This window comes from Pseudopodoces humilis, chromosome 8 (assembly GCF_049639895.1).
Source record: "Pseudopodoces humilis isolate 2021_Gansu_Grassland_sample_001 chromosome 8, ASM4963989v1, whole genome shotgun sequence".
In the NCBI taxonomy this organism is placed as follows: Eukaryota; Metazoa; Chordata; class Aves; order Passeriformes; family Paridae; genus Pseudopodoces; species Pseudopodoces humilis.
The window spans coordinates 18,303,961-18,330,998 of record NC_142207.1 but is presented as its reverse complement, the minus strand read 5'-3'; the positions used below and the strand labels follow the sequence as shown (position 1 = coordinate 18,330,998).

General features: G+C 36.2%; 2 protein-coding genes across 9 annotated transcripts in view; both read left to right on the top strand.

Annotated features, from left to right (window-relative positions):
* Nucleotides 1-22,403, top strand: part of LOC102110251 (sodium channel protein type 1 subunit alpha) — a 93,413-nt gene extending 71,010 nt beyond the window's left edge. For both annotated transcript variants that reach the window (XM_088059193.1, XM_088059194.1), the window contains 6 exons: nt 8,873-9,154; nt 15,826-15,879; nt 16,222-16,359; nt 18,022-18,126; nt 18,482-18,752; nt 19,117-22,403. In XM_088059193.1, the coding sequence (XP_087915319.1) occupies nt 8,873-9,154; nt 15,826-15,879; nt 16,222-16,359; nt 18,022-18,126; nt 18,482-18,752; nt 19,117-20,285 (2,019 nt within the window). In that variant the 3' untranslated portion in view covers nt 20,286-22,403. The remainder of the gene's footprint in view (nt 1-8,872; nt 9,155-15,825; nt 15,880-16,221; nt 16,360-18,021; nt 18,127-18,481; nt 18,753-19,116) is intronic.
* A 1,910-nt stretch (nt 22,404-24,313) lies between these two features.
* The window catches only part of TTC21B (tetratricopeptide repeat domain 21B), a 35,373-nt gene continuing 32,648 nt past the window's right edge, over nt 24,314-27,038 (top strand). The window contains exons 1-4 of one of the 7 annotated variants that reach the window (XM_014249188.2): nt 24,314-24,394; nt 24,562-24,691; nt 25,673-25,783; nt 26,644-26,810. In XM_014249188.2, the coding sequence (XP_014104663.2) occupies nt 24,314-24,394; nt 24,562-24,691; nt 25,673-25,783; nt 26,644-26,810 (489 nt within the window). Of the gene's footprint in view, nt 24,395-24,546; nt 24,692-24,726; nt 24,858-25,672; nt 25,784-26,643; nt 26,811-27,038 lie in introns of those variants that run through there. The other 6 variants (XR_015773136.1, XM_088059123.1, XM_088059122.1 and 3 more) reach the window with 6 other exon arrangements.

Sequence of the window (27,038 nt, the reverse complement as noted above, 5' to 3'; positions counted from 1 at the left end):
ATTAATAAGAGGCTATATATTTCTATTTCATGTAGGACACATTTCAGCTTGGATGGGGTGGACCACTGGTTCCTCCCCTTTTCTGTATTGTGGATACAGTATTTCCCCTTTTCTACCCTTAATGAGTACAGTCTGACTAATCACTACATTGTGTATTAAGGGTTGAGAGGAAAGACAACCTCATCTGTAAATCCCAGCACCAGTAAAAGTACAGTAGTAAAAGAAAAAACATGCAAATGAGCAAATAAGTATTTTTATTTAGAGTTTCTAGAATTATTTTTGCAGGAGAAAGGTACCTCAGCTATTTTAAGGTTTTCAGTTGCTTTTTTAACTGAGATAAAAATTTGCTTTCTTTAAAAAATTGAATCTGGCTTTTATATTGTTTTGGAAAGATATATGCTTTACCCTGCTACTCAATTTATAACTAATATATTCAAAATAACCTGAAGATAGTTTTGAATATTACTCTTAATATATTTAACACACTCCAAAATCCTGTGATCTGAGTAGTCACTACAAATATTTATATATATTTTATATTTTATATATTATTTATATAATTGCAGTTTAAGTTTTTGCGTAATTTAAAACATCCTATATATTACATTGAGTAAATCAAGTGTATACACACAATATATATATATATATAACATACAAAATCCCTCCTTGGAATCTGAATTCAATCTTTTTTTTGTGTTGGAAACTAGTTTTCATAATTTTTTTTATAAACTGCCAGTAAGAGCATTATCTTTCTTGGGGTTTAAAAATGTCCTGCAGGAGACATGTCAGTGATATAAAAATTTGGCATTCAATAGAATCGTTAGCAAAATCCACTTCTTTGAACTACAACCCTTGCAAGCACAAACTGCAGGAGTGTACCATTAGTGCAGGGATTTTTATAGCTTCAGCGTAAATAAGAGTATCAGTATCAACCATGTTCAATGTAAATTTAGCATCTTATATCACAGTTAAGAATTATGTGTTTACTCTCAAGAAAGTGAGTGAATATTTTCTCTAAATTTCTCTTAAAAATAGAGGAATATATTTTGTTGATCTAAACATCATGTGCTTGGAAGGATTTTTTGATGTGATGTGATCTTATACATTATCTTTAAGTTTTAAGGAAATTCTATTAGATGTTTTGTGTCCCCTGAAAAGCAATTAAAAAAATTTTAAACTTTGAAGTCTCTCTATATAGATGTTCATAAATCATACGGGAAACATCTTAGTATTTTTTCAGACTGTAATTCTGCAATAAGAACTTTTGAAGAGTTACCTTATGAAACTGATACAATTTTTTTTCAGTTTTGTATTTGTTGTGTCTTATAGAAAACCCATACTGTTAGGATCAAAATTTAAAGAAATTTGAATGGGATACATAATATAGTTTGCATTTTAATTGAAAATGTTACAGGGCATGTAAAAGTTGATAACATTTCATTAATGCAAAAAGGAGGGCAAGACGTTGGGGTTTTTTACTGCATCCAGTGAAATACAAAGATTCTACTCCCACATCAAGTAACTATTCTGTTTTCATGCTTATGTCTCTTTACAATATTTACTAGGTCTTCTTCTCAAACAAATTGAGCCCTATGATTTATTACTTGACAGAAAATTATTTTTATAATACATTATGTAAAATTATGTCTTTTCTTCTATATTGTCTTCAAAAGTACTTTTTGCATACTTGATTTCTGGTGAGAAACAGAATCAGGCTGCTCCAGGACCTCATCTTCTGTTAAATCAAACAGTGTAGCTTGCTTTTAATAGATGTTACATGTGTAACAAATGCTTGTGTTGCTACTTTAAACAAGTTAAATTTTCTTATTAAAGCTAGAACAGAAAAGCAGAATCACCTAGTTGAACCTCTCTGCTAAAAATTGTGGCATTCCAAGATACAAACTCACCACCCAAGAGTATGAAATTTCTCCAGCACCAAGTGTTATAAAAATAGTTTGTGCATTGTTTGAGAAAGTATTTTGCTTTCTTTGAAGACAAAATTCACTATCAGAAGCATCCTCCAGTCAGATGCACTTGTACAGTAACAATTACAGAAAAGTAGAAAATACAACAATTGTCTTGTTCAGGGAATTATTTCTTATTATTTCTTTTATCTCTTACTTCAGCTTTATTTGTTCATTACTGTTCAGATTAAGATTTACTTGTAACTCCTTGACAGGTCTCTTTGGTTCTTTCCACCTGCCTGCCTACTCTCAGTTAAGTCCAATGTTTTTTACAATCACTGCTTCATAATCTTCACTGTATATTCCCAATACAGTCTTCCTTTTACTCAAAGAATTGAAGACATTGTCATAAATATTTTTTTTCGATTGGTTCACATGAGGTGCTTCTCATGCCTAACACTGACAAAATGCATTCATTGTTCTTTCAGGAAACAACTTTTTTTCTTTTTTAAAAATTGATTTAAATAGTATAGTCCCATCCCACCATCATAATTTACTTCTACCAACATTTGGTTTACTAATTTTTTAGTGATCATGACTTAAAGATAAATATTAGTTTGCTAAAATTAGAGAGTTTTTTATTTTTTCAAATTTCTTATAACTTTTCTCAGCATTTTTCTAAATGTTATTTAATTCTGATCTTACATAATCCTAGATCATGTCATTAAAAATAAAATATATTTATGCACATAGAATTAAGGCAAACTGCATAGCAAAAGTGGAAACTAGTGTTTTTACTGTACACCTATTAATGGCAAAATCCATTCATTACCTGTAATTTGGATTGGAAGATAGGTAAGAAACCAAGTCAGACTCTCCTTAGATGTGTAAAATGGCAACAGCTTTGGAAATTCTTGTTTGATAGAAGAGGTTTTAGGGAGGTTTGTGGTTTCATTTTTTTCATTTGGAGGATAGGGGTCTTTGGTTTTCATTTTGGTGGGGGTTTTTGTTTGGGTTGGGATTTTTTTTTTTTTTTTTTTTTCAGTCAGGTAAATAATGGAACGACAGAATGTAGTTTGTGGATTATAGATCATACATTCATATCAACATGGAGCATGGTGTACCACTCTGATTTCCATTTGTGGGACAAACTTAAGAAAATTAGTTTCTTGCAAGAAATCCATTAAGACAAAACAGGAGTAATTAATTGAAAACAAGAAAGTTTTAATTAGTTAGATTATTCTACATTTTCAGGTTCCTAGAATCTAAAAATTCTCTTAGTTTCTCCGTAACAAATTTTGGACCATTTTGCAACCAGTAGGTTGCACTTTCTGTCACAGATATACCTAATTTTCATTCACTGTTGCCTCTATAGCCAGCTCATAGCTGATCACCAAGCACATGCAGCATGCTTCTTCCCAGGGTACCATTCCAAGCTTTCAATGACAAAATTTGCAGCTTTGAGGTAAAAGAATTATTGCAATCTCTCTCTCTTAATTCCTTCTCTCTCTTTCTTCCTTTCCTATTCTGTCCTCATCTGCTAGACTGCAATATCACATCTGTTTATTACCTGATATAAACATTGATAAAATGGGATAAATATTATCTGTGAGTAAAATTCCCATCTTCAGTAGTGGCAATGTACATTTACTTTATCCTTTCAATATAAAGAACTTTAATCCTTAGATAGCCATTGTGTGAATAGACAGGTAACCATGGTGACCAGCAAAACACAGCTCAAATGCAGAGAGTAAGTTTATTTTATTACCTTGCCAACAATGCTGGGAGGCATAGACACATGGGGACACAGTCTCCCTTGGGGTTACTTCATCCTTGTGGGGACACCAGGGCCTGCAGCCTGCTCCAGTATATGAAGGGGCTTTGTGCATGCGCAGCTTGCACTTAAAAGGTTTGCTTTTATGATCTCTCTCTGTCTCCCAGCAGGAGGCTCAAGCACGTCTGTGAGAGTGTATTATGTCTACACAGGAATTCTACTTCTTAAAACACGCAGAGGATAAACAACACTAGGCATAATAAATGGAGTTTTCCCACACTGACATGCTTAGCATTCCCAGCTGCAAGTTCACTTTAAGGGAAACTATTCCCTCCTCACCAAATCTTTCAGTTTTAACCTTTCTCTCCCAGCAGCCATCTTCAATCCAACTCCATGTATGCAGAGAAGACAGGGTATCTTATGTGGGAATAAATTTTTCTTGTACTGCATCACCAGTTATCTTCCTTCATGGGCGCCTCCAAACCTCACACTAAGCAACTGTGCCAGAGATCCCAGAGCCTCTGCTGAGGGTCACTCTTAATCCTCGGCACTGGGCCATGTTTTTATTCTGCCTGCTGGCCCTCAGGTCAACTACCTCCATTGCTTTTGTGACAAACATTTTCATGTGACTTAGCTGCTCCTAGATTAACCCCCATAACCATTTCCTCCCATCCTACTGACTTTCTTCTGTGTTATGACTTGTAGAGGAGGCTCCTCTAGCTTCAGAGAAAGGTAGTTTCCATCAAAAATTGTACAGTACCAGCGAGATCAGAAAGCCATTATGACAGCATCAGATAGTTAATCTTTTTGATTAAAGGGTGAGCTTTCTTCATGATCTGCCTCAGATGCTCTTTTCATCCCCTGCCTGGGATAGATCCTGTATGTTCACGTACAGTTACTATTTACTATAGTTTCCTCCTTTGCCTCAACTCTCCCACAGTTTAACAGAGTACATTTGTCTGTTACGTGATACCCACTTGGTCAAGTCAGGGTGGTTTCAGAGTCTTCTAGACTTCCTTGTGTGTTGTCCTCTGGGTTCTTCACTATGAACATGTGGTAAATGCAGATCCCATTGTCACCTGTGCCTACATCTGTGCCTGTTCACGGCATACCTCCTGCCATTCCAGTAATCTTACCTATGTGCTGCACCAAGAATCTAAACCAATGTCTACTTGCTCGCTTCTCCATCTTTCAATGCAAATGTCCTCTCTGGCAGCTCTTTCTGAACTTTTCTATTTAAGCATAAAATTACAAAGTTGATACCTTCCAAATGGAGGCAAATAAACTGCTTTTTAATTTTGAGTAGAAAGAATGTTCCATACATAGTCCTATAATCTCCCTTTCCATCCCAAAGATGGTAATGTCCTCCTCATTTGCACCAGGAACAGAGTTTTGAACTTCTTCACAGAATCTAAAAAAGTTATGGGAAAAGTGGATAAATTCTACTAAAGATTTTTCCTTGTTTGTTTACTCTTCATGAGTCTATGACGTATCCATTACTCAGTGCCAATGCAGGAATTCCTGGAAGGTCTGTGGCAGCTGAGATGCCAGGATCTATAGAAAATACTTTCCCCTGGCAATTAAAATACATTTATGTCTCACTACATGTCTCCCACAGCAGGGCTCAATCTACTTCTGTACAATCCTCATTCTACACACATGAACAGTTCTGACAGAAAACTGATTTTTGTCCAGTTTTTGCTGTTTTCTTTGGAGAGTTTTCCAAAAGAAGATACAAACAGCAACCATGAAAAATATCTGGATTACTAATTTGTCTTGAAATAAAGTCATATTGGCCAGAAGATAGGACATACAATTAGTACTGCAGTAATTCTTTTATATTATCTATAAATCTGGTATTGGAAGATAAACATTATGGAAATTTAAACATGAAAATTTGTGTATCTATATGAAATACTGCTTTTTCCTAGAGGAGATGTGGTTTCCCACAATGATTTTTTTTCCCCTGGATGAATGTTGACTGAAATGTAAAATAGTCTAGAGCTCCTTTGTGCTTTTAGGCATCAGGTGTTGCTTCTCACTTGTTCTTATTGCTGTTCCACCTACCTGAAGCTGTAGGAAGGTGAACAAGCAGAATCAACTTGGGCTTTTGCAGCTTTGCTCACTGGAGTCAACCTGACCAGCAACATCCCAGCCTTGAGGAAATGCATAGGTAATTTATAAAACCAAACAAACAACTGTGCATATTTTTCCTGGCATTTACTGGCATTATAATCTGTATCAAGAAATAAGAGAAAATAAGCCCAAGAGAACAGCCCCTTTTAAAATAAAAAAATGCATTTTGAATAATATATACCTGACCTAGATTTAAAGAGCAAGCAAAAATAAGTGCTGTAGTTGCCATTCTTTTAACCTTCTAGACGCTTTCCAACAAGATGAGAATGACAATTTTTATTTGTTAAATTAACTCATTAAGAAATGTTAATTGACCTCTTTTCTGCATTCAGTTCACTTTTCAATTGGTTCTCCTTTTCTTCTGTCCATTTGCTGTAACTTATGTGTGTGGGTGTTGTCTGTGTATATATGGGTGAAATCTTGGATATATATTAAGTTAATGTCCTGGTTATCCTGAAATACCTCAGCTAATTCCCAAAGCAAATACACACACACAAAAAAGAAAACAAACCAAAAACAAAAAACCAAACAAACAAACAAAGAAATGCTAGAGAAAAGCTGGTAAGGCAATTATCACCAACTATATGTGTTGAAGAAATTAAGGACCTCTTGCTAAGGAGGATTTTACAGTCAGCTGAGCATCTGACCAACATGTAACAATAGTTTTACATTATAAATATGATAGGGGTAAGGCTCAACACTTTTGGGGAAAAAAAGGAATCAGAAAAAAAATGCAAACAGAAAACAACTTCTAAAAGTTTTAATTTTCTTTTCTTCTTTTCTTAAAAAACCTTCCAGGGGGACTGGATAGCTCAAGGGGTTGGTAATAGGATACAGAGCCTTTCATCTCTAGGTCACCAGTTCGCATCCAGGCCAGGTCAGTAGTGACCAAAAATTATTACCATTTGATGGGTTTTCAGTGACCTCTATGAAATAAGTTGTTGGAAGCATTGTTGGAACAGTTGCTGGAAGCTGTTCTCTTTTTATCCAAGAAGATGTGGCTGATCTTTTCATAGTCTCAGTGGTGAGACTACATTACCTGCTCAGCTAAAGATGCAAGACACACTGATGCATTTTGTAGAAATCTTTTTTTCTACAACTGTTATAAATCCATAATTGTTGTAACAGTTATTGTTGCTGTTAGTATTCTGCTGCCTGTTCTGGATCTGTGCTGTGGTTCAATGGATGTCAGGGTTGTTATAAAGGTAACTACAGACACTCAATTCATGCAAAACCATTCTTTGTGTGAGCAGAGGTAACCTTAATTCATTTGAGTTGCAGAACTAAATCCCCATCTTTCTTTCTTGACATCTTTATTTTCAGGTTTTTCATCAAGACTAAACAGAGGAATTCAATCAGTGTAACACATCTGGAACATTTTTATGAGTGGGGAGAAAAAAAGATAAGACAAACACTAACTGGCCTAGAATTTCAAAGCAGCAATAGCATAACACAGTGTCAGTTCAGGTCAGACTTGGAACAAATTTCAGAATTTCTAATTCCATTTCTAATTTTTTAGTTATTCTCAGTTATTCTCAGTTCCATGAAGCTAAGTAGCAACAGATTTATAACTGGGATCTTTTAATCACCAAAAATTTAATCAATATAAAAAAAATAGAAAAGAAAAAAGTACTAAGTATAAAAAATTGTGGTTTTATAAAAGATAAGGATTATTCTGCTACAGAAAGGTCCCATTTCTACTGTCTGGGAATGGAGGAGACCCTTCTGAATGATAAGAAAATACGCCCTAAAAATAACGTTTCTACCTAAGATCTCTAAACAGGTCCTAATTCCTGGCCAAAACATTTGGGAGGAGGAGAGGAGGAGGGTGCTGAGTGATGAATAACACAACCACAACATTCCTCTTCCAAAGGCCTTCCAGAGGCCATGAAATACAGGTAGTAAGATTGAGCAGTTCTGAGCTTGCTCACAACTATTTTGGTACTATACAATTTTGGTAGCGGGGAGAATGCATCTGTATTGCAGGGAACAGAGATGGACTAAGACAACTTAATATACTCCAATATCCATGCCAATCCTTTCCTGCCTTGCTGCAGGACTTAGATTACTGAGAGTCAGAGCAGTACTTCATATTTTATTTTGCCTTCCTACCAGGTCCCAAAAGTTTGCAGAAGAAAAAAAGTAAAATTTAAAATAAAAAAATAACTTGTAAATGAGAACCTGGAATTGGATACTTAAGGAAAAATAACTGCTCATCACAAAAGTTTTGATAGGTCTGACAGACACATGTGATTAATTACTGTATATATCAGAACAACATACCTTTTATCTACATAAGATTTATTGACATCTTGCCTACAAATGTCTGAGAAGGCAATCCCCCCAAAACTAATTAAAAATGAAAAATCAAAAGTCCTAAATATATCCTTTTTTAGATAAATGAAGGGTATTGCTAACTTAATACATGAAACAAGAAGACTGGAGCTTGAAATAAATTATGTTGATTCAATTAGACACATATTGCAAACCTGTCTTGCTTTTGTATACAAAGAATTAATCTTTGTTATAATCTTGCATGGAACAATAAGGCAATAAAGTTATGTACTTAATTCGCGCATAATTCTTTTATGTAGAGCTTAGTTTCTAGATTCATGGCATTTGTGTTTTCAGCATAAATTTCAAAACTATTTTGATCAAATCTACAGATTGCCATATTGCTTTAAACATTGTTTTAAGCTATAATGCATTTCATGTATTTTAAGAATTTTATTATGTCTACATTTTTCATTTAGCACATTTTTCTTTTTTATCTAGAACAAGTCAGTGTCAGGCATCATCTTACTACTGCCAGGTCTTCTCTTTTATTTTTCTATTAATTATTTTCAGTATCTCACTTATTTTATTTTCATTACATGTAACTAATGTTAATAATTTAAAGGAATGGTGCAATGTTAGAGTTATTAATGTACTGCTTTAAAATTTATAGTATTAGTTTCTGAATAAGCATTTATTAAGGAATGGTAAAACAGTATACAAAAATGTATTGCTGTAAATATACTCATACTCTTTTCTCTTTCCCCCTGTATTTGTGTACTAGGTGGTTGTGAATGCCCTTTTAGGAGCAATTCCATCCATCATGAACGTGCTTCTCGTTTGTCTTATATTCTGGCTAATTTTCAGCATCATGGGAGTAAATCTGTTTGCTGGGAAGTTCTACTACTGTGTTAACACCACAACTGATGAAAGGTTTGAAGTCGACCAAATCAACAATTTTAGTCAGTGCGAGGAACTCATAAAAAACAATCAAAGTGCCCGATGGAAAAACGTGAAAGTAAACTTTGATAATGTAGGATTTGGGTATCTTTCTTTACTTCAAGTAGTAAGTGATCACTCTTTATATACCTTTTCCTATATATATGCAGTAGTGAAAAACTATTCTAGCAACAAAAAGACAAAACATTTAACTGATGATTTTTATCTGTGACTTAGTAGCACTGCTACACTGGTAATTGATTATTTTTTTCATCATAAGCAGCAAGTAGAATCTACTATGACAAATAAAGAATTTTTAGGACATCTAATGACACATCTTTCTATTTATGGCTCCCTTAGTCCTTCAGCCCCTCTTAATTTTTAAGGTTTCTAGAAGTACCTAGGAATGGTATTCAGGCACCTAAATATTTCACTTTTCCTGTTGCTGAAAAAAAAATCTCCATTGGTGTAATTAAGACACAAAGAGTTCCAGGTAATAAATCTCATCTGAGGTTTGTGGCTGCCACCAGTGCAGATCTGATCTAAAAAGCAATTTCTCATTCAGAAAAGAAATAAGAAAAGAAAAAATAGCACTTGATACTATGATCTATGAAATATTTTCCTGATATTTCTGTGCATAAGGACCTCATGGAGTTTACTTATCAAAACTGAGGGAAGAAGAAAGAAAATATATGCAGAAAGATACTATAATATTATGCCTCCACTCTCAAAATTTGTGTCCTCCCTGTCTCACTGTCTATCTTTGTATTTTGAAGTAGCTAACAATCTGACCCAGCTTTAATCAAGAAAATGCTGGGCTTTAATCTATGTTGTGTACCTTCATCAACCTCTACGTATTTTTTTTGTTACTATTTAAATCTACAGTATCTTAAGTTTAATTTTTATTGTTTTTAAATAAGTTTCCAGATTTTATGTTGTTTATACAAAATCTCAGTAAAACAAATCATTAACATGATACAGCGGTATGGACATTGTCCTGGACAAGGTCTAAAACAATAGTTCTGAGCAATGTGAACTGCCTCTCCCAGCTAATACAGCATCTTACCTGTGTGACTGATAAGTCTGTACATTTAAATTTCATTATGATCACTTACTTTACTGTCACATCAGGAAAGAGAGGAGAGGGACCAGTAGTATTAAAGAAATAAAATACTGAATGGAAGACAATTTGATTTTGATAACTAAAGACTTTATTTTCTTTGCCTTATTTATGAAGTCTACTCACCCAGGGAGGCAGAATGCTTCATTACAGGTGTTCAGGAGAAACAAGACATCAACAAAACTCTTTCCATGTAGTTTGCAACTGTTTCTAGTACTAACCTATTCTACTCTGGGACACAGGTAATTATTCTCGGTTAATTTCCTTCCTGGCTTTGTGGCCACAATCACCACCCCTCAGCTACTTGCAATACGTATTTCAGGGTCATGGCTATATAGATTATTTTATCTTTTATTCATTGAAAAGACATAAATATTTCTTACATGAAGACTTAGATCCTTAAATTACTGAATTTTTTGGGAGGCAAATTAAGAGAAATTTTTCCCATTGTTCTCACATTTCCAAAGGAAAAATTAATCTAGACCTACCACAGAGGGACCCAGCTCTCATGGAGGACAAGCCTGTTTGTTCAGTATCTACAATGTAGAGATCTTGCAAGAACATGGGACCCTCACTTAATGATGGAGGATTTTTGGTGCGAGCAGAATGTTGATGATGACAGCACTTAATTTTTCTGTATTGCTAAAATGCTTTGAAAAGCATCGAGGTCTTTTTTTGTTTGACATAGCAGGAAAAACAGGGGCATTTCTGTCATTGAACAATACAGAAACTTGGCCCTGCATCTTTCAGTATTTGGTAAGTAAACCAGTAGTAGTGATTTTGCAGTTAAGGAATGATAAAAGCCCTAGGACCAGGAAAATAGGATCAGCTTGATTTTCAGTTAATGCATTAGAATGTGAAGAATCTATGTCTTTTCACCTTCAAGAAAACATGGCCACAATTCATAACTGTTTGAGATTCTTACATTGCTTTCAATCAGAAAAAATACTGATAAGGTGATTTTCTATTTGATATATAAATTGGATCAAACACTAGAACAAGACACCGAAGCCATCAAGTCAAAACAAACATGAGACGTGAATAGGTATGTCATAGCCCTAGATTTTCCTACCCTTCCTAAATAGCTTGCAACAATAGAAAGAAAACTAGATGCTAAGGTATAACTCAATTAGAGGTATTCATGACTGTGTCAGAAACAAAGATAAAGCTATTGAAAGTTTAACATTTGGCCTAAAATTATATGCTGAGCCTGAAAAATCTGATTATAAACCCATGGTTGCAAGTGGATATGCTTTCTGTTTGCCTAAAGTGAACATTAATGGCCTTTCTACTGAAGTAATTTGGTTTTCCACCTTAACAATCTCAGGCACACACTAGTACTAACCTCAGGGAGGTTACATAATAACCTCAGGGAGGTAAATGTCATTTTTCTAATAACAATCTCTTTGAAGAGTATCAATGCATGAATTACTGACACAAGGCTAGAAGGCTAGAAAATAAAAACAGAAAGCTCCCTCTTATTCCTCATTATTTCCATTCTCCTTTCTGCCCTCTGGCTCATGCCCTTTGAGGCAGCCAAGGAATGTTGTAAATCCCTCCAGTTTTTCTGGGTTACAGGAATCACAAAATAAATCCTTACTATCTGTATCACTAATTCGAGTGAGTGCTAATGGAAGTTAGCACCATTTTCATGACAAAAAATCTAAATGAAAACAAGCATAAAGGACTTCAAACCAAGGCACATAGGACATTATTATTCTGGGAAAGACATAAAAGAGTCCTGTGAACAATTTTTTTTAATGTTTCTGGCAGTATATGGGTCTGTTCATCACAGAAAACCCTTCTTTTTTTTAAGATTGATATGGAAAAGAAACATATATATCTCACACAAAAAATTTTAAAAGCAGGGTGATATTTTCAGAAATAAGTATTCTGAGCTCAGAAAATACAAATGTGTGATTGTAACTTCATAAGCAAAAGGAACTCTAACAAGTTCTTCCTTGAGTTTACCTGGCAGTGATGTTGAATGACTTTCCTAAATGAGGGGCCGAAGAAAAGAACATTACCTAATTTTTGGTTGACATTTCTTGGGTTTTTTTTTCTTTCATGGGAGTGGTTTTTGTGGAAAATCTTTAGTATTATAGCAATGTTATAATTCTTTCTGAACAAAAGTACAGCCGAACAATACATGTCATTGCTAAAACCAAGTTTGTTGATCAGACTGTTTTCCAGAATTCTTACATGATTTGGAGTGTAATTATCCATGTCATCAGTCATATAAGTACACATTTCTTCTATAAGAATTTTTTCTTCTATAATACAGCGTAGATTATGTTGGTTTATGTGGATCTTCAAGCTTCTTTTTTCATTTCTTGGTCTGAATTTGCTTGAGTATCTCTCTGTCTCTAAAGAGAATCATCAAAGCAGAGACAGATCTGCTGGAGAAATTCCTTTCACAATTGTCATGCGTGAAGAGGAAGAGGTTGGTGTACACAAAGAGATGTGGCATCTGCCCTGATAATTTAATGGCCTTATGCCTTTTAAGTTGAACCTAGTATTTGGATTCCTTGGTAAGTAAATCTTCCAGAGGCCTGCTTTTATCCTGCTAGTAAGGGTATACCCTGCTTACCAGGATAAAATGCAGCAAACCAAAATGCAGTGGGTCTCAAAGCACAGTATTTTACTATACTGTTGTTACTAATATCAATAAGAAAACACATCTCTTGAAGTGTATGGTAAAAAAATCAGAAGCTGAATTCAAAGACGAAAAGTTTAGAATATTTTCAAAGTTCCATCAGATTTAAAAGCAAGATGCTATTGTATCTCCAAAAGGGAATGTGTATCTTTGTTATTTCTGGTAAAGAAATTGTATGGTAAAACTCCAGCATGACTTACAACTTCATTAGAAATTATTTATCAGGGGAAAAATAAAAAAAATATGGTTTTTTACCAATAGTAAAGGAGATGGGGGAATTTTTGTTCTGTTTGTTTTTTCTGACTACATTTGAATCTGCATTTGAATATGTGTCAATGAAATTTTCTTTGGGGGAAAAAAGAAACCTTTGGAACAGATGCTGACTTCAGTTATACTGCTGTAATCTTTGAAATCAATTAATTACTCCTGATTTAGTGTCACTGAGAATATAAAATATATTTTATATGATAATACGCAAAATGGAAACTAATAATTTGACCTCTTGGTCATTTTCTGTGTTATTTTCTTTCAGGATACAAAAATACACAAATGATACTTTCTTTCTTTTAAAGAGAACATATTCAGATAAAAATAAGCAGGTCTATGCATCTACAGTAGAAATAATGCTTTCACTGAATGGGATGATTTGACTCTCAATTTCTTCAAAAAATTGCAGTATCTTAGAGTTTTATGAAACTCATTGTGAAAATCACAAGATAGAAATATGAGTTAGAACATAAAACAGAAATATGTTATATTTCTATTTTTCCAGCCCACACTCTTTTTTTCTTGCTTTCTAACACCAGCAACAACAACAACAATAATAATACAGCTCAGTTCTTCAGCTCTATTTCCTATCACTAGTTGAAAGGGTACTGTCTGTTTATAGTGCAGTACTTTAGGGACGATGGTGAAGCTTAATATTTTAAAATTGGCTTTTTTCATTGACTGTACTTAGTCTAGGCTGCACCAATAAAATTGCAAAAAAAAACCCCAGTAATTATTCTGTTTTGCTTGGAGGATGGTATGCAAACATCATCATATGTCTGAATCTGAGGCAGCAGCACACACTTTGTACAAGTGCCACTCTATCACTTGCATCATCTTTCTGAAATAAAAGTATGCCCATTATTTTCATGTGGTGTTTCAGACTAATATGCCAATTTCAAGTCATGACATTCCAAAAAATGCAAATAGTGTACCAAGGCAGAAACAAAAGTAGCAAGTAAGACTTGATCATCTTGCCCTATTTAAACCTTGTTAGATGAAATACTGAGTCCCCTTTTGGTTGCCATTGCAAGACATGAACTAGTGTAATAGAGCTCAGAGGAAAACAAGGAGAGTGATCAGAGTTCTGGAAAACAAGAGTCGCATGGGAACATTGAAGGAACGGTGATCACTACCTAAAAAAGAAACATCAATCAATTTGCAAAAAGTAAAAGCTGCTGCGTGAAGATTACTGCAGTTCTCCAGATATGTAAGGCTAAGACAAGTGAATCTTAAATGGCAACAGAAAGATGTAAGTATTAGGAAATAATAAAAATGAAGTTCCAGAGTACATTTTTTTTTAATAATTCACAATTATTAAAAAAAATATTATATTTATTATTATTTTAATTCATAATTAAAAGCCTTTGAGAACAAGTTAAACTTAAATTATTAATTACATAAGTTGACCTTACCTGCATGTACCTCTCCTAATCCTTGAAGTCCAAGTATTCCATGAGGACTTTAAATTCTTCAGCTGACATCCACTTGTTTCAGGTTTATTCTTGATGTATTGGTCCACTGATACTACTTTTTGATTTCACCATCATACTGTTAGTTTCCTGAGCTTCCTATTTTCTGTGTTGAGCCCAAGGTGTGAAAATTGCTGCACATTGGCTTTGCATCTAAGGATAATCATGCTCTTTTCATTATTCCACTGTTTCAAAAGTGTAAGTGACCTTTCCTTTAAGAAAATAATTTCTTCTCATTTTAAGTACACTTGAGGATGATGCCAAACTGCTCTGTATCGTCCATAAAAGAAGGTTTTTTTGAAACTTCCACTAGAAGTGAAACCTCAAGATGATGATGATACAGCAAAAAACATGGATGAAGTGTTCCATTCCAGATTCTATCCTGCAGCTGGTCTCTGTGGCAAGGAAAATGAAGAAACCAATGATTTGCAGCCTTGTTTGTAAAACTGTAATGAGGATTAAACAGTAGAGAACTATTTCCTTTTCTTGCTGTATTTTTTGGCACAACTGGATTAAAACCCAAGTGATTTCTACTTGGAGATGTTGCCTAGTTAAAAGGGAACTAATTTCCACAACAGAAAATTACTTTCTGTTTTGAACAATTCTGATGAAGCAATCTACACCTCACTGTCAAATATAAAAATTTACAGATTTTAGGCAGAGCAAATAGCTACAAAACTTCAGTAAATGCTGTAATTTGTGAGGCATATAAAATATTCAGTGCACATAAACCACTTCCTACTACTTTATCTCAGAATGTGTCTGAGATCTAGGGTCTGTAAACCGCAATACAATATATTTAAAGTGAACATAGAACTGTTAAACCAGGTAAAATATTTCGAAGTAGATTCTGATTATAGGAAAACGCCTTTTTTGAGCTGATCAAATTTTTGGTTCTCTTTTGTTGCCACCTTTGTGATTTGGGAGGGAGGAACTACATTATCAGTCTTAATTTGTGGCAACTGAGTTACCTAAGGCTATACGCCCAGCTGTACAAAGTTTTTGCAGTTGACATGATCTGATGAACTGAAGTGCCTTTTCTAATTTCTGGTAATTAGAAATTAGAAATAAGTTAATCATACTTACTTCTTAAAATGTTCATTATCAAGACAAAGTAAAGGGATACACAGCAGTATATCTGATGAGCAGCTGAATAGAAAGCCAAGAGGCAAACTTCTTTAGAAATCTAATGCTACTAATTGTTCCTGGTGCTGTACTGAGTTGCTGGAAATTATTCAATGAATTGTCTTTAGAATGCTTAAACAGGTGTGTACTGTTTACAGGCTACATTTAAAGGCTGGATGGATATTATGTATGCAGCTATTGACTCAAGAGATGTAAGTACTGCAAATATTTTAAATTATCCTTTTCTCTCCTGAAGTCTGTCTATCTAAAAGTGTGTGTATTTATCTTACATAAGCAATTAATATCCATACAATAGAAGAAAAAAAACTAAATTAATTACTATGAGATTCTGTGGTAACAAAATGTGGACAACTGAAGGCAAACTGCCAGATGCTATCAGCAAGAGGTGGACTAGACAAAAGATATTGATATAAGTGATAGGCATGTTGTCCAAATACAAAATTCTGGGGACACTTTGTGCAAGGTTGTCACTTGTTTGGTTGAAAATTTCACATGAAGTCTTAGGAATGATATTTCCTTTTTTTTTTCCATAGGTGTTAGAGCAACCGAAGTATGAAGACAACTTGTACATGTACCTGTATTTTGTCATCTTTATAATTTTCGGGTCTTTTTTCACCCTGAATTTGTTCATTGGTGTCATTATTGACAATTTCAATCAGCAAAAAAAGAAGATAAGTATTTTTTCATTTCCCTTCTAAAGATATTCTAAAATAATGCATTTTTACAGATGCATGATATATGGAAAGTACACCCATAGCTTGTTCAAAATTGAAAAAGCTGCAGTATGTTATGACCAAATCATACCTGCAGTGTTCATTAAAGTAATAAGATTTTTCATTTAGTGAATGGGACAGATTCTTCTGTTGTCAATGCCCAGTTTAGTCTTCCTCAAATCATCATTAAACTTCATGAAGTCTTCCTGTATGATCCAACCCTTGAATTAGGTCCTTACATTAAAGCACTCATAATTTCTTGGGTTTTTTTTCCTTCTTGATTTGTATTTACTCTATAAGCACACAAAAAAAATAGCTAGCTGGTTATGAAACACAAAAAATTATTTCATCATGCAACTAAAGCTGATGTTTTAATGATCCCAAGTATACAAGTTCTATTTTGTGGCACTGAACAATCTGAAACTATATAGAGCAGGAGTGGTTTGTAACTATTTCAGTACCTTTTTTGTTGTTTCAAAGTGCACATGTAGATAATCTCACTGGTATCAATGGTCTTAGTAGGAGATACTTGCCTTTAAGATTATTGTCTGTAAATAAATAAAGCAATGAAAGCTCAAGCACCAAAGCAGCTAGGAATTACTAGTTTACTTATACTTTACTAGACTGCATCACTTTCTTTGGCTTTATGCTAATAATGAGAAATACTAAGCAAGATTTTTGGAAACTATACATGGTAGAAACCTATGGGTATATGGTCAGGGAGCCTGTCCAGCTTACGGTCCATGCATTCCCACGTCTTCAAGCTTCCCACACACTCATCCACAAAGGGGTGTATCCAGTGCTATGTGTGCATTGGCATTCCTGAAATTAGATATCTGCAAGTATCTCTTATCACAGAAAAATTTTCTCCAGGAGGTATGGGAAATCTCAGAGGTTTTCATTCAAGCTGTCTCTAAAAGAAGGTTACTATGGAATTTGGTTAGGTTACCATGAAAGACCCATAACTGCTTCTTTATCTTCACTGGCAGACTTCAAAGGCAGGTTCATCTTTTTGCTAAACAGAACTTCATTGAGCATGGAAGTTCAGCAAAATAAAAGATTTAAAGGGAGCATTTTGCTGTTAATAGTACCAAGGGTGCTTCAATCATCATATGAGTTTCTCCAAAGTCTGATAATTCATCTTCTAAAGAACATTGGAGACTTCGGGCCCCAATACTAATGTGACTGCTAAACTAGATACCTAAAGCACATTCCTGTGCTGAAAGCCTGACTTTGTCTTTTTTCTTTGTTTCACTAAAATCACCGTTCAGAAGTGAGTTTATCTCAAATACTATTTCTTGTATCTCTTCCTGTAAAAGAGAAGAGGTAAGAGGTACTGAAAATTATTTCTTGGAGTTCCAGGAGAATAACTGTAAAACAATGTTGGTTGGTTTTGGTTTTTTTTGGTTTTTTTCTTTTTTTGAGAGCTGCAGTACTGAATGTCCAGACTTCTAGACTAAATGCTTAGATTGTACACAGCTGCATTTGATAGCTAGGAGATTTTTCCCAATTCAGTCCTCTTGATTTTTGCATCATTCAATCATATTTCTCTAAGAGTCTTTTTCTTTTCAGCACTGCATATAAATGTGATTATAACCAGTTCTGATTTCATGTTTTTACTTTGGAGGTCAAGACATATTTATGACAGAAGAGCAGAAGAAATACTACAATGCAATGAAAAAGCTGGGATCCAAAAAACCACAAAAACCTATACCAAGACCAGGGGTAAAATTGTTTATACACATCAGACAAATAACTATTTACAAAGAGTTTTCATTCATATAGGGAGAGCAGAAATAGGCCAATTGAAAATTATCAGTAACAGGGGAGTTAGCAGAAATGGGAAAACAAAAATAAAACCAAAAAATTATTTTTCACTTGCAACTATTTTATATATGCATGTGCAACATGAGAGGCTGAACTAAGTTGTTGTATTTGAGTACTTTACTTAAGACCACTAGTTACAATTACATTGAAGTCTCATAAGCTTTATTGCATGTGCTTTTCTACTTTCTTCTAACAGGAAAAGAAAATAAATTACAGTTTGTGTTGGATGTTTCTTTTTATCTTTCTTCTTCAGAACAAATTCCAAGGCATGGTCTTTGATTTTGTGACACAGCAAGTATTTGACATCAGCATCATGATTCTTATTTGTCTTAACATGGTTACCATGATGGTAGAAACTGATGACCAGAGCAAAGAAATGGAAAATATTTTATACTGGATTAATCTCGTGTTCATTGTCCTTTTCACTGGAGAATGTGTCCTGAAATTAATTTCACTTCGCCATTACTACTTCACTATAGGCTGGAACATTTTTGATTTTGTGGTTGTCATTCTCTCTATAGTAGGTAAGTTTTGATAATTAAACTAAAAACCAGGTAAAATGTATAGAAGGTGAACTTTTATTTGAATAGAGCTATATGGTGAGCTTTTGCCTTTGCAAGATGTACAGCCAAGTCATTCAACTTTACATTTTAACTTGTAATTTAGCTAAACCAACCATTAAAACTGTTATAATCCAAATCCAAACTTTATTGCACCTGCAGTTATATATAACTGCTAAAACAGAAATTATGCAAGTGGAATATACAGGATATCTATAATTGCTACATAAACCTGCCAATTTTAGGATGATATTTCTAAATTTCTATTGTGATATGGAGATTTAGTGGTAATGTACCTTGGTTTTCTTCTTTTTTTTTCCTTTTTTAGGTATGTTCTTAGCTGAGATGATTGAGAAGTACTTCGTATCTCCCACACTATTCAGAGTCATCCGGCTTGCCAGAATCGGTCGAATCCTGCGCCTCATTAAAGGCGCTAAGGGAATCCGCACTCTGCTTTTTGCTTTGATGATGTCTCTTCCTGCTCTGTTCAACATTGGGCTGCTGCTTTTCCTAGTCATGTTCATCTATGCCATATTTGGCATGTCCAACTTTGCCTATGTCAAAAGGGAAGCTGGTATTGATGACATGTTCAACTTTGAAACGTTTGGCAACAGCATGATCTGCCTGTTTCAGATCACCACGTCCGCGGGCTGGGACGGTTTGCTCGCCCCAATCCTTAACAGTGGGGAGCCAGACTGTGACCCTAACAAGGCTCACCCGGGGAGCTCTGTGAAAGGTGACTGTGGCAACCCTTCTGTTGGGATTTTCTTCTTTGTCAGTTATATTATCATTTCCTTCCTGGTAGTGGTGAACATGTACATTGCTGTGATTTTGGAGAACTTCGGTGTTGCTACTGAAGAAAGTGCTGAACCCTTGAGTGAGGATGACTTTGAGATGTTTTATGAAGTCTGGGAGAAGTTTGATCCCGATGCAACACAATTCATGGAATTTGAGAAATTATCTGATTTTGCAGCAGCACTTGAGCCTCCTCTTCATCTACCCAAACCTAACAAGGTCCAGCTTATTGCAATGGATCTGCCCATGGTGAGCGGTGACCGAATTCACTGCCTTGACATCTTGTTTGCTTTCACAAAGCGTGTGCTGGGGGAAAGTGGGGAGATGGATGCCCTCAGAATACAGATGGAAGATCGATTCATGGCATCCAATCCTTCTAAAGCTTCCTATGAACCAATTACAACCACACTGAAACGAAAGCAGGAGGAGGTGTCTGCTGTCATCATTCAGCGTGCTTACAGACGTCACCTATTAAAACGAACAGTAAAACAAGCTTCCTTTATCTATAACAAAAATAAAACTGAAGGTGGAGCTGGTCAGGGTCTGAAAGATGAAATCCTTATTGACAAGTTAAATGAAAACTCATTTACAGAGAAAACAGATATAACCGCATCAACTGCAGTTTGTCCACCTTCCTATGATCGTGTAATGAGGCCAGTCAAAGAAAAGCATGAAAAGGAAGATAAAGATGGTCAGAAATAAGAGCAAATAGCAAGCAAAATCATATATGTGCAAAGTAGTTCATAGCCTGTAAGGATCATGTGTTTGTGTCAACAGGACTCCTGACGGAGGTCTATGCCAAACTGACAATTTTTACAAATATACTGTACATTAAAGGTCAGTGCCTATTAAAAGACAGTGACCCCTTGTCAGTGACTGTGATAAGAAGAAACAACCTTGACAGGAGGTTACTGTTCTCACTACCAGCTGACACTGCTGAAGAGGAGAGGAAAAATGGCTACACAGACTGTAGGGACCAGTTAAAGGGGTGTGAAAGAAAGTATTTGTGTGTTAACATAAAACAATACGGTAACTGTATCCACTGTTTGCATTTCAACTGCCACATACTTCATATTTTTACAATATCTGTGTTGGTGGATTCATCTTGTTTTTATTCATATGTTGTTTATTATATGTGACTATTTTTGTAAATGGGGCTTCTGTTGGGGAAGGGAATTAAGTACACCTTTACAGTTACAAGGGCCAGGTGTTCTATTATACAACTAATATACACACAGAAATTATTTGCATGAAGGCATGCTGCACTTATAGATCATGCATGAAAATAACATTAAGTCACAAAGAGCAACAGATTTTTTTAGCACAGTGTTTCTGGAAAGGAATAACAGATTCTGAGGTGCTTAATTAATGTATTCATGTTGTATCATGTTCAAACAAGTCTTAGTATGCCTGTAAATTCCTCTACAACTCACAAGAATGGTAAATATGGTTTACTTTTTTCACAGACCATTCAGTTTCAGAAGGTGCAAACTTCTTCCTAGGTCTGGAGTCACAGATTTTGTCTTTGTCAAATGTCTTTCTGCATACGAATACTAAATGAATCTGCCTCAGCCCACCAAATTGATCAAAGAGAGCCCTCTATAAAGTCGTTCTGCTTTATCCTGCAGTATTGTTTAGCCATCTTCAGCTCTCAGTAAGGTTGATGTTGTACACGTAAATGAAAAGCCCTCTGCTATGTAAATAATTTTTAACCTGTGGTGCATGTTTGAGCAAACAGATAATGACTTCAGCACATTTATTGCATCAAATATGTACCACAATAAGTGTAGTGTGCAAGCATTCAACAGGTAAAATTACGTATTATCTACCATTATAGATAGTTTGGATGCAATCAGTGCATGTTTATATTGCCTATGCTGCTATTCCTTTGACTGTCCAGGATTCTTAAACATGGGAAGCCATACATCAGAGCTAAATTAAATAAACTACTCAAAAAGACCTCATTTCTCCATACCATTAAGCAATATTTTGCAACTATTTAGGAGCTTCTTTGTTTTACATTTCTGAATTTTCAGTGAAAAGCATATAGTGTATATCCAAACTGTACAGACATTGAAAACTAGTAAACCTGTTGAAAATAATGTTAGGATTTTATAAGCAAATATAAATATTGTAAAAATCATTTTATTTTATTTTTCAGCATTATGTACATAAAACAAGAACTGAATTTTATCTTCAGGCTGATATCACACCATTTTTGTTACTTTCTGTCCATAGCGCTTTTTCACAGAAGAGCTCCAGAGAACAAGATATAACTAAGTGAATGGATTACTGTAGGTTCTTATTTTTTACAGTATTTGCCAACATATCAATAATTTCTGCGAAATAAGTTCAAAATTTGCTTCTAAAAAGCTATGTTTTTTGGTTTTTTTTGTTCAGTTGGGAAATGGTTCAAAATTAAATGTTCAAAATTAAAATTAAAGTTCAAATTGAATGTCTTAGCAGTGCCTGCATCATAAGTTTTCAGATACAATCTTTCTTTCAGAGAATCCTGAATCTTCTCTCATATTTACTCACAGATTTATTTTTTTTTCATTCACACTGCACTAGAACAGTTCTAAATGTTATCTAGGGTCCACAATATTTTTTCACAAAGAGAAAGTAGCAAAATTGTATAATCCAACCCATCAGGACATTTTATGTTTCTTACACAGGAAAAGTAAATATAGATTACTTTTATTAAAATTATTGACTAAATCTGTATTAGTGAACTGCATGCAGGAAAATGCTATTACCCTAACTGATGCTAAAGAACATTATTAATGCGTCAAAATAATAAAGATTACATTTTTTATTGTATGTTCCTTTGTTGTTTATTATCTGACATTAATATAAAAAGTGTATGCTTCTAAACCACAGAAGGAGAAGGCACTATAAAACCTTTACAGCCAGCTGTGCTGTTCTCCCATGTAAGAAAATCCTTGGGACTTGCTTCTTAGTCACTAATTAGGAAGGTGCTCATTTATTGTGTGTTATTTAATTTAATTTAATATGTGTTAGGCAGTGAGCATGATGCTTCTGTATGTATTGATATTTCTGCCTGACTTCATGCAGCAGCTCCATGCAGTGGGGGGCACAGCCACCGAATACCAGAGCTGTCCTGAGTGTGTCCCAGGAGGCTCAGAGCAGTTACAGGAATGAGAACTGAGCATTCAAGGGTTTACAAAGACAAAATGTGGAGAGAAAAAAAGTAATAGATCCATGACATTCCCCAGGCTGGATTGAGAGTCACTTTATTTTTGCTGTTCACAAACAGCATGATTGTTTGTGAAACAAAATGCCACAGAGCATCTCACATTTGAGTGCATTTCTGAAAAAGGTGAAATGGTGTTGGAATGAATAAATAATTGGTCTTTTCCTCAGTAATGTTAAAAATCTCTCTGGAAGCACCCCATTCCTAGAAGAAACCATTTGTGGATACCAATAGAGAAAAAACAAAAGCATCTGGAAAGTGGGCCTGTTCCTTATTCTTTATCAATGGCTTCAGTGAATTTCTAAAAATATTAATTTTACATGTCCACAGAATTTTATATTGCATTCCCCTACAACTTACAATGAAAACACAGGTGAATACCGAAATTAATACTAAACGAGTTGATAAACAGTTGCTGTCTGTATGTTTGCTTAGTGGCTAATGCAGAAATAAAATTTCATAGCATTTTCCCTTAAATTCATTAAAAATATTTCAAGGGAGGGAAATTTTTCTCTGTAAAATTGTTGTGAAATACATTATGAAAAAAGAGGTCTACAACTTTGATTCAAAATGCCTAAGTATCAAAATGAAAAGATAAGTATTTTCAGATTAATATGTGGAGAAAATATGTCTTAAAGAGCTATCTAAAAAGAAAAAAGCATGTAAACCCCCAGCTTGTTTCTCATACCTCTGTTGGGTACAGAAGCCTAAATGTTGCTTCAGAACCAGTCAAGCAGAACTTAAATCTAGCTGGAAAGTCAGAGGATTGTCTTGGCCAATAAGGAAACCCAAGCATGCTCATTGCATAGTGCCTCTTCGGCACCTTCCTGATGCTGGGCTGAGAAGCGTGTGACAAAGGAACGCCATGTGTAAGGACTTGCTAGGGAAGGTCCCTCTGGGCACTCTCTGCCAGAAGAGTCAAGCAGCTTCTCCTACAAACTCCGTGCGGGTGGAGTTCCGCTCCTTGTTCTTGGTGGCATCGCTGCCAGCTGTGGACAGTCTGCACTTCCATACCAAATGAATGCTTTTTAGCAACCTTTATTTCTGGTGTCTAGAAATTATGGCTGAGGATGCTTTCACCTCCACAGGAAAACCTAAATTTTACTAATCTTTGCAACTCTTAATTCTCCAGGAGGAAAGAAAGGGTAGGGGGAAAGAAGACGATTCTCTAACTGACGTGACCCTACTGCTATCGTATTTCAAAGTAAAGTGTCATATAAGTTGAAGTGCTCAGCACATTAGGAAACGTATGGAACGTGGCCCACTTGGTCGTACGTTCAACCCAGAAGAGCAAGGAACCAGACACATTCCCAAAGCTTCCACTCGGCGCTCCGGCTGTCGGCGCTCCGGCTGTCAGCGCTCCCGACGCACAGCCACCCGCCCGCCGGCCGGCAGGGGGCGCTGCGGCGCGCGGGAGCGGCCCGCCCGCTGCCTCGGGATCGCCCGCGGGGTCCCGCCCGCCGCCTTCCGCAGTTTTCCTTCCCGGGTCTCTCCCGCCTCCTGCCCGTCCAAGCCAATGGCAGGGCGCTGTCCTCGCCCTTCCGGAGCCCCCCCGCGGCGGGGTTGGGTAGCAACGATGGACGCTGAGGTGCAGCAGGTGGGCGCCGCCGCCGTCCCGCCCCGGCGGAGGGAGCAGCTGGGAACGAGGGAGGGACGGGGGTGCCGGGCAGGAGTGCGGCCGGGCCGGGCCGGTGGGTGCGGTGTCCCCGGGGCCGTCCCGGGGCGAAGCGTTGGCATCGGTGACCAGGGGCTGTTTCCCCGCAGGCGCTGCTCAATTACTACTGCCAGCAGGGGCTCTTCCAGCACGCCCGGGCCGCGGCGGACGAGGCGCTGGCGCGGCTGGGCGGGGACCCCGTGCTCCTCTTCTACCGGGCCTACGGCGCGCTGAGGGCAGGTAAGGCGGCGGGGCCGCCCCTCCCGGAACGCTGGGCTTCCTTGCCTCACCTCCCGAAACTCAGCCCTTAGTCCGCTGCGCAGGGAAAAGCGATGTTACGGAGTCTGAATGTATTCCGTGTGGAGTAAATGACCGGTGTGTTATGATCTGTCGCCGCTCCTCCCCGGTTTGTATGAAAGTGATCTAGACAGCATCGTACCATAGTGAGAAATAACAAGTATTTTTCTTTGGTGTCGTGAATATGAGTCCCGTGAATGGGTTCCTTGGAGGGAATTTTGAGCCCTAGCGAAACGCATATTGCATGTGATCAGAAACTCACGAGTGTCTCCCAGCTAGCAGCTCTTCCCTTCAAAGAGGCTGTGTTAGTTTTGTCGTGTCCTCTCTCTCAGGGAAACTGACAAGGTAATACCTAGTGGGGGTTCTTTGTGTAAATTACACTGTTCTGAGAAGTTTATTTAGCAACATGTATATTCCAAGGATGTCAGAAATATTAACAAGTAACCCAGCATGAGGGAGGGCTGAGGTAAGTCTAGGAAGGTATGCCGGTTTTGAGGGAGGGTGGCTGTTCCCAAACACCCAGGTGTTTTTAGGTAAGAATCCTACCGTTTTTCAAGATACTGTCTATTTTGCTAATATTCAAAATATTCACACAAAAAAGGCAAAAATCCTGGTTATATAAAGAAACAGGACCAAAAAGAGCTGCTCAATGCCCTGTATAAAACAATAATTATGATTTTCATCTTTCTGACAGTTGGCAGAATTAGCACATAATTCAAGTTCTTGGCACTGAGATGCTGTTTTCTTTCCTGTGTCTGTTTGAAAGACTTGAACAAACAAGTGAAAGGGGGTATATGCATAACGAACAAAAGCGTGGAAGAAAAAAATAGAAGGGAAAATTTAAGTCAGATTGATATTTTTTGGTTATATTCTTTGTCTTGAAAAGTGTGATAGCTTATTCTATCTAGTGCTTTTTTTTACTAGGTGATGTCCAAGAAGGTATTCGACAGTTGGAGTCTATTAAAAACAAACAGGAGGTGTCACTTTGTACGATGATGGCTCTGATTTATGCCCATAAAAAGAGCCCTAATCCAGGTATGCCTACTAAGACATGCTGTTTCATGTTTTAAACAGCTCTGTGTGAAGGCCTGAGAGTTCTAGGCTAATTCTGCCCAAGTTAAAAAGGTTTATGCTGGCTTTGCATTTGAGATAGGATCTATTAGTCAATTGAGTGATGCTTACCAAGATTATAAACAAAAATATCAAACCACAAAACTCTGAAGCAAAAGAATGAGTGTTAAAATAAAAACACATGTGCCTGCACACAAAATCTGACTTATTGACCATGATGAAAAATCTTTGAAGGAATCAAAAAATTGAGTCAAGCGTCATGTGATTGTTGTTCACTCATGTCTGATATTGGTATTTTTGAGCAGAACTGCAACTTGAAAAGTTTTGAAAGACATGCTATTTCTGTCTTTCAAGTTATCCTCACCATACAAATGGAGAAGGGAATGTTGTGAATTTTTGGCATTCCTTTCCCCAATGTAAAAGCTGGGATGATTTTGTTAAGAATTACACTCTCAAAATAAGAATTAGTTTATCAGGTGCATTGTGTGGTCATTAAACTATCATTGCAGTATCTTTCTCATTGTGCAGATTTATAGCTGCTGCTGACAGTTTGTTAAACAATTTGATGTGAAATATCTCTGACTAATGGCATCACTCTTACTTGAGTCCCTGAGGATTAATACTGTAGGACAGCAAAATTATTGTAAATCTAAAGACTCTATGAGTGAAAGCCTTTCCCTCATGCATTAGGTGTGTCGCGATTGTTGCTTTACAATGAACAATAGATAAAACAGTGTTTGCTTTGGAGTCCCTTGGCTTATGTTCTGCTTTTTTATAATATATCATGAGGCTATCAACAAGAACTCTGAACAAAACATTTTCAGATCGAGATGCTATTCTAGAGTTGGATGCAAGACTGAAGGAACAACGTAAAACAGCAGGACAGCAGGCTCTGTACTATGCTGGCTTGTTTTTGTGGCTTCTTGGTCGTGAGGACAAAGCCCGTGAATATGTTGATAGAACGATCAAAGTTTCTGGTGCTGGTAAAGAGGTAACTGGTATTTAGCGTTCTTTAATGTAAAAGATCAATAGGACAGTGCATTCTGTTAAGCTAAACCTATGGTATTAATGCTGTTTGGGGATTATCCTGAACTGTGTTCTAGTACTTCCCTTCTTAACTGTCAGAAGTTCATTTGACACAGCTGTGTAAATTCCCATCATGATTTTTTGGTCAACTAATATTCATTTTCACTTAGTAAATAATAAATAATGGTTTAAT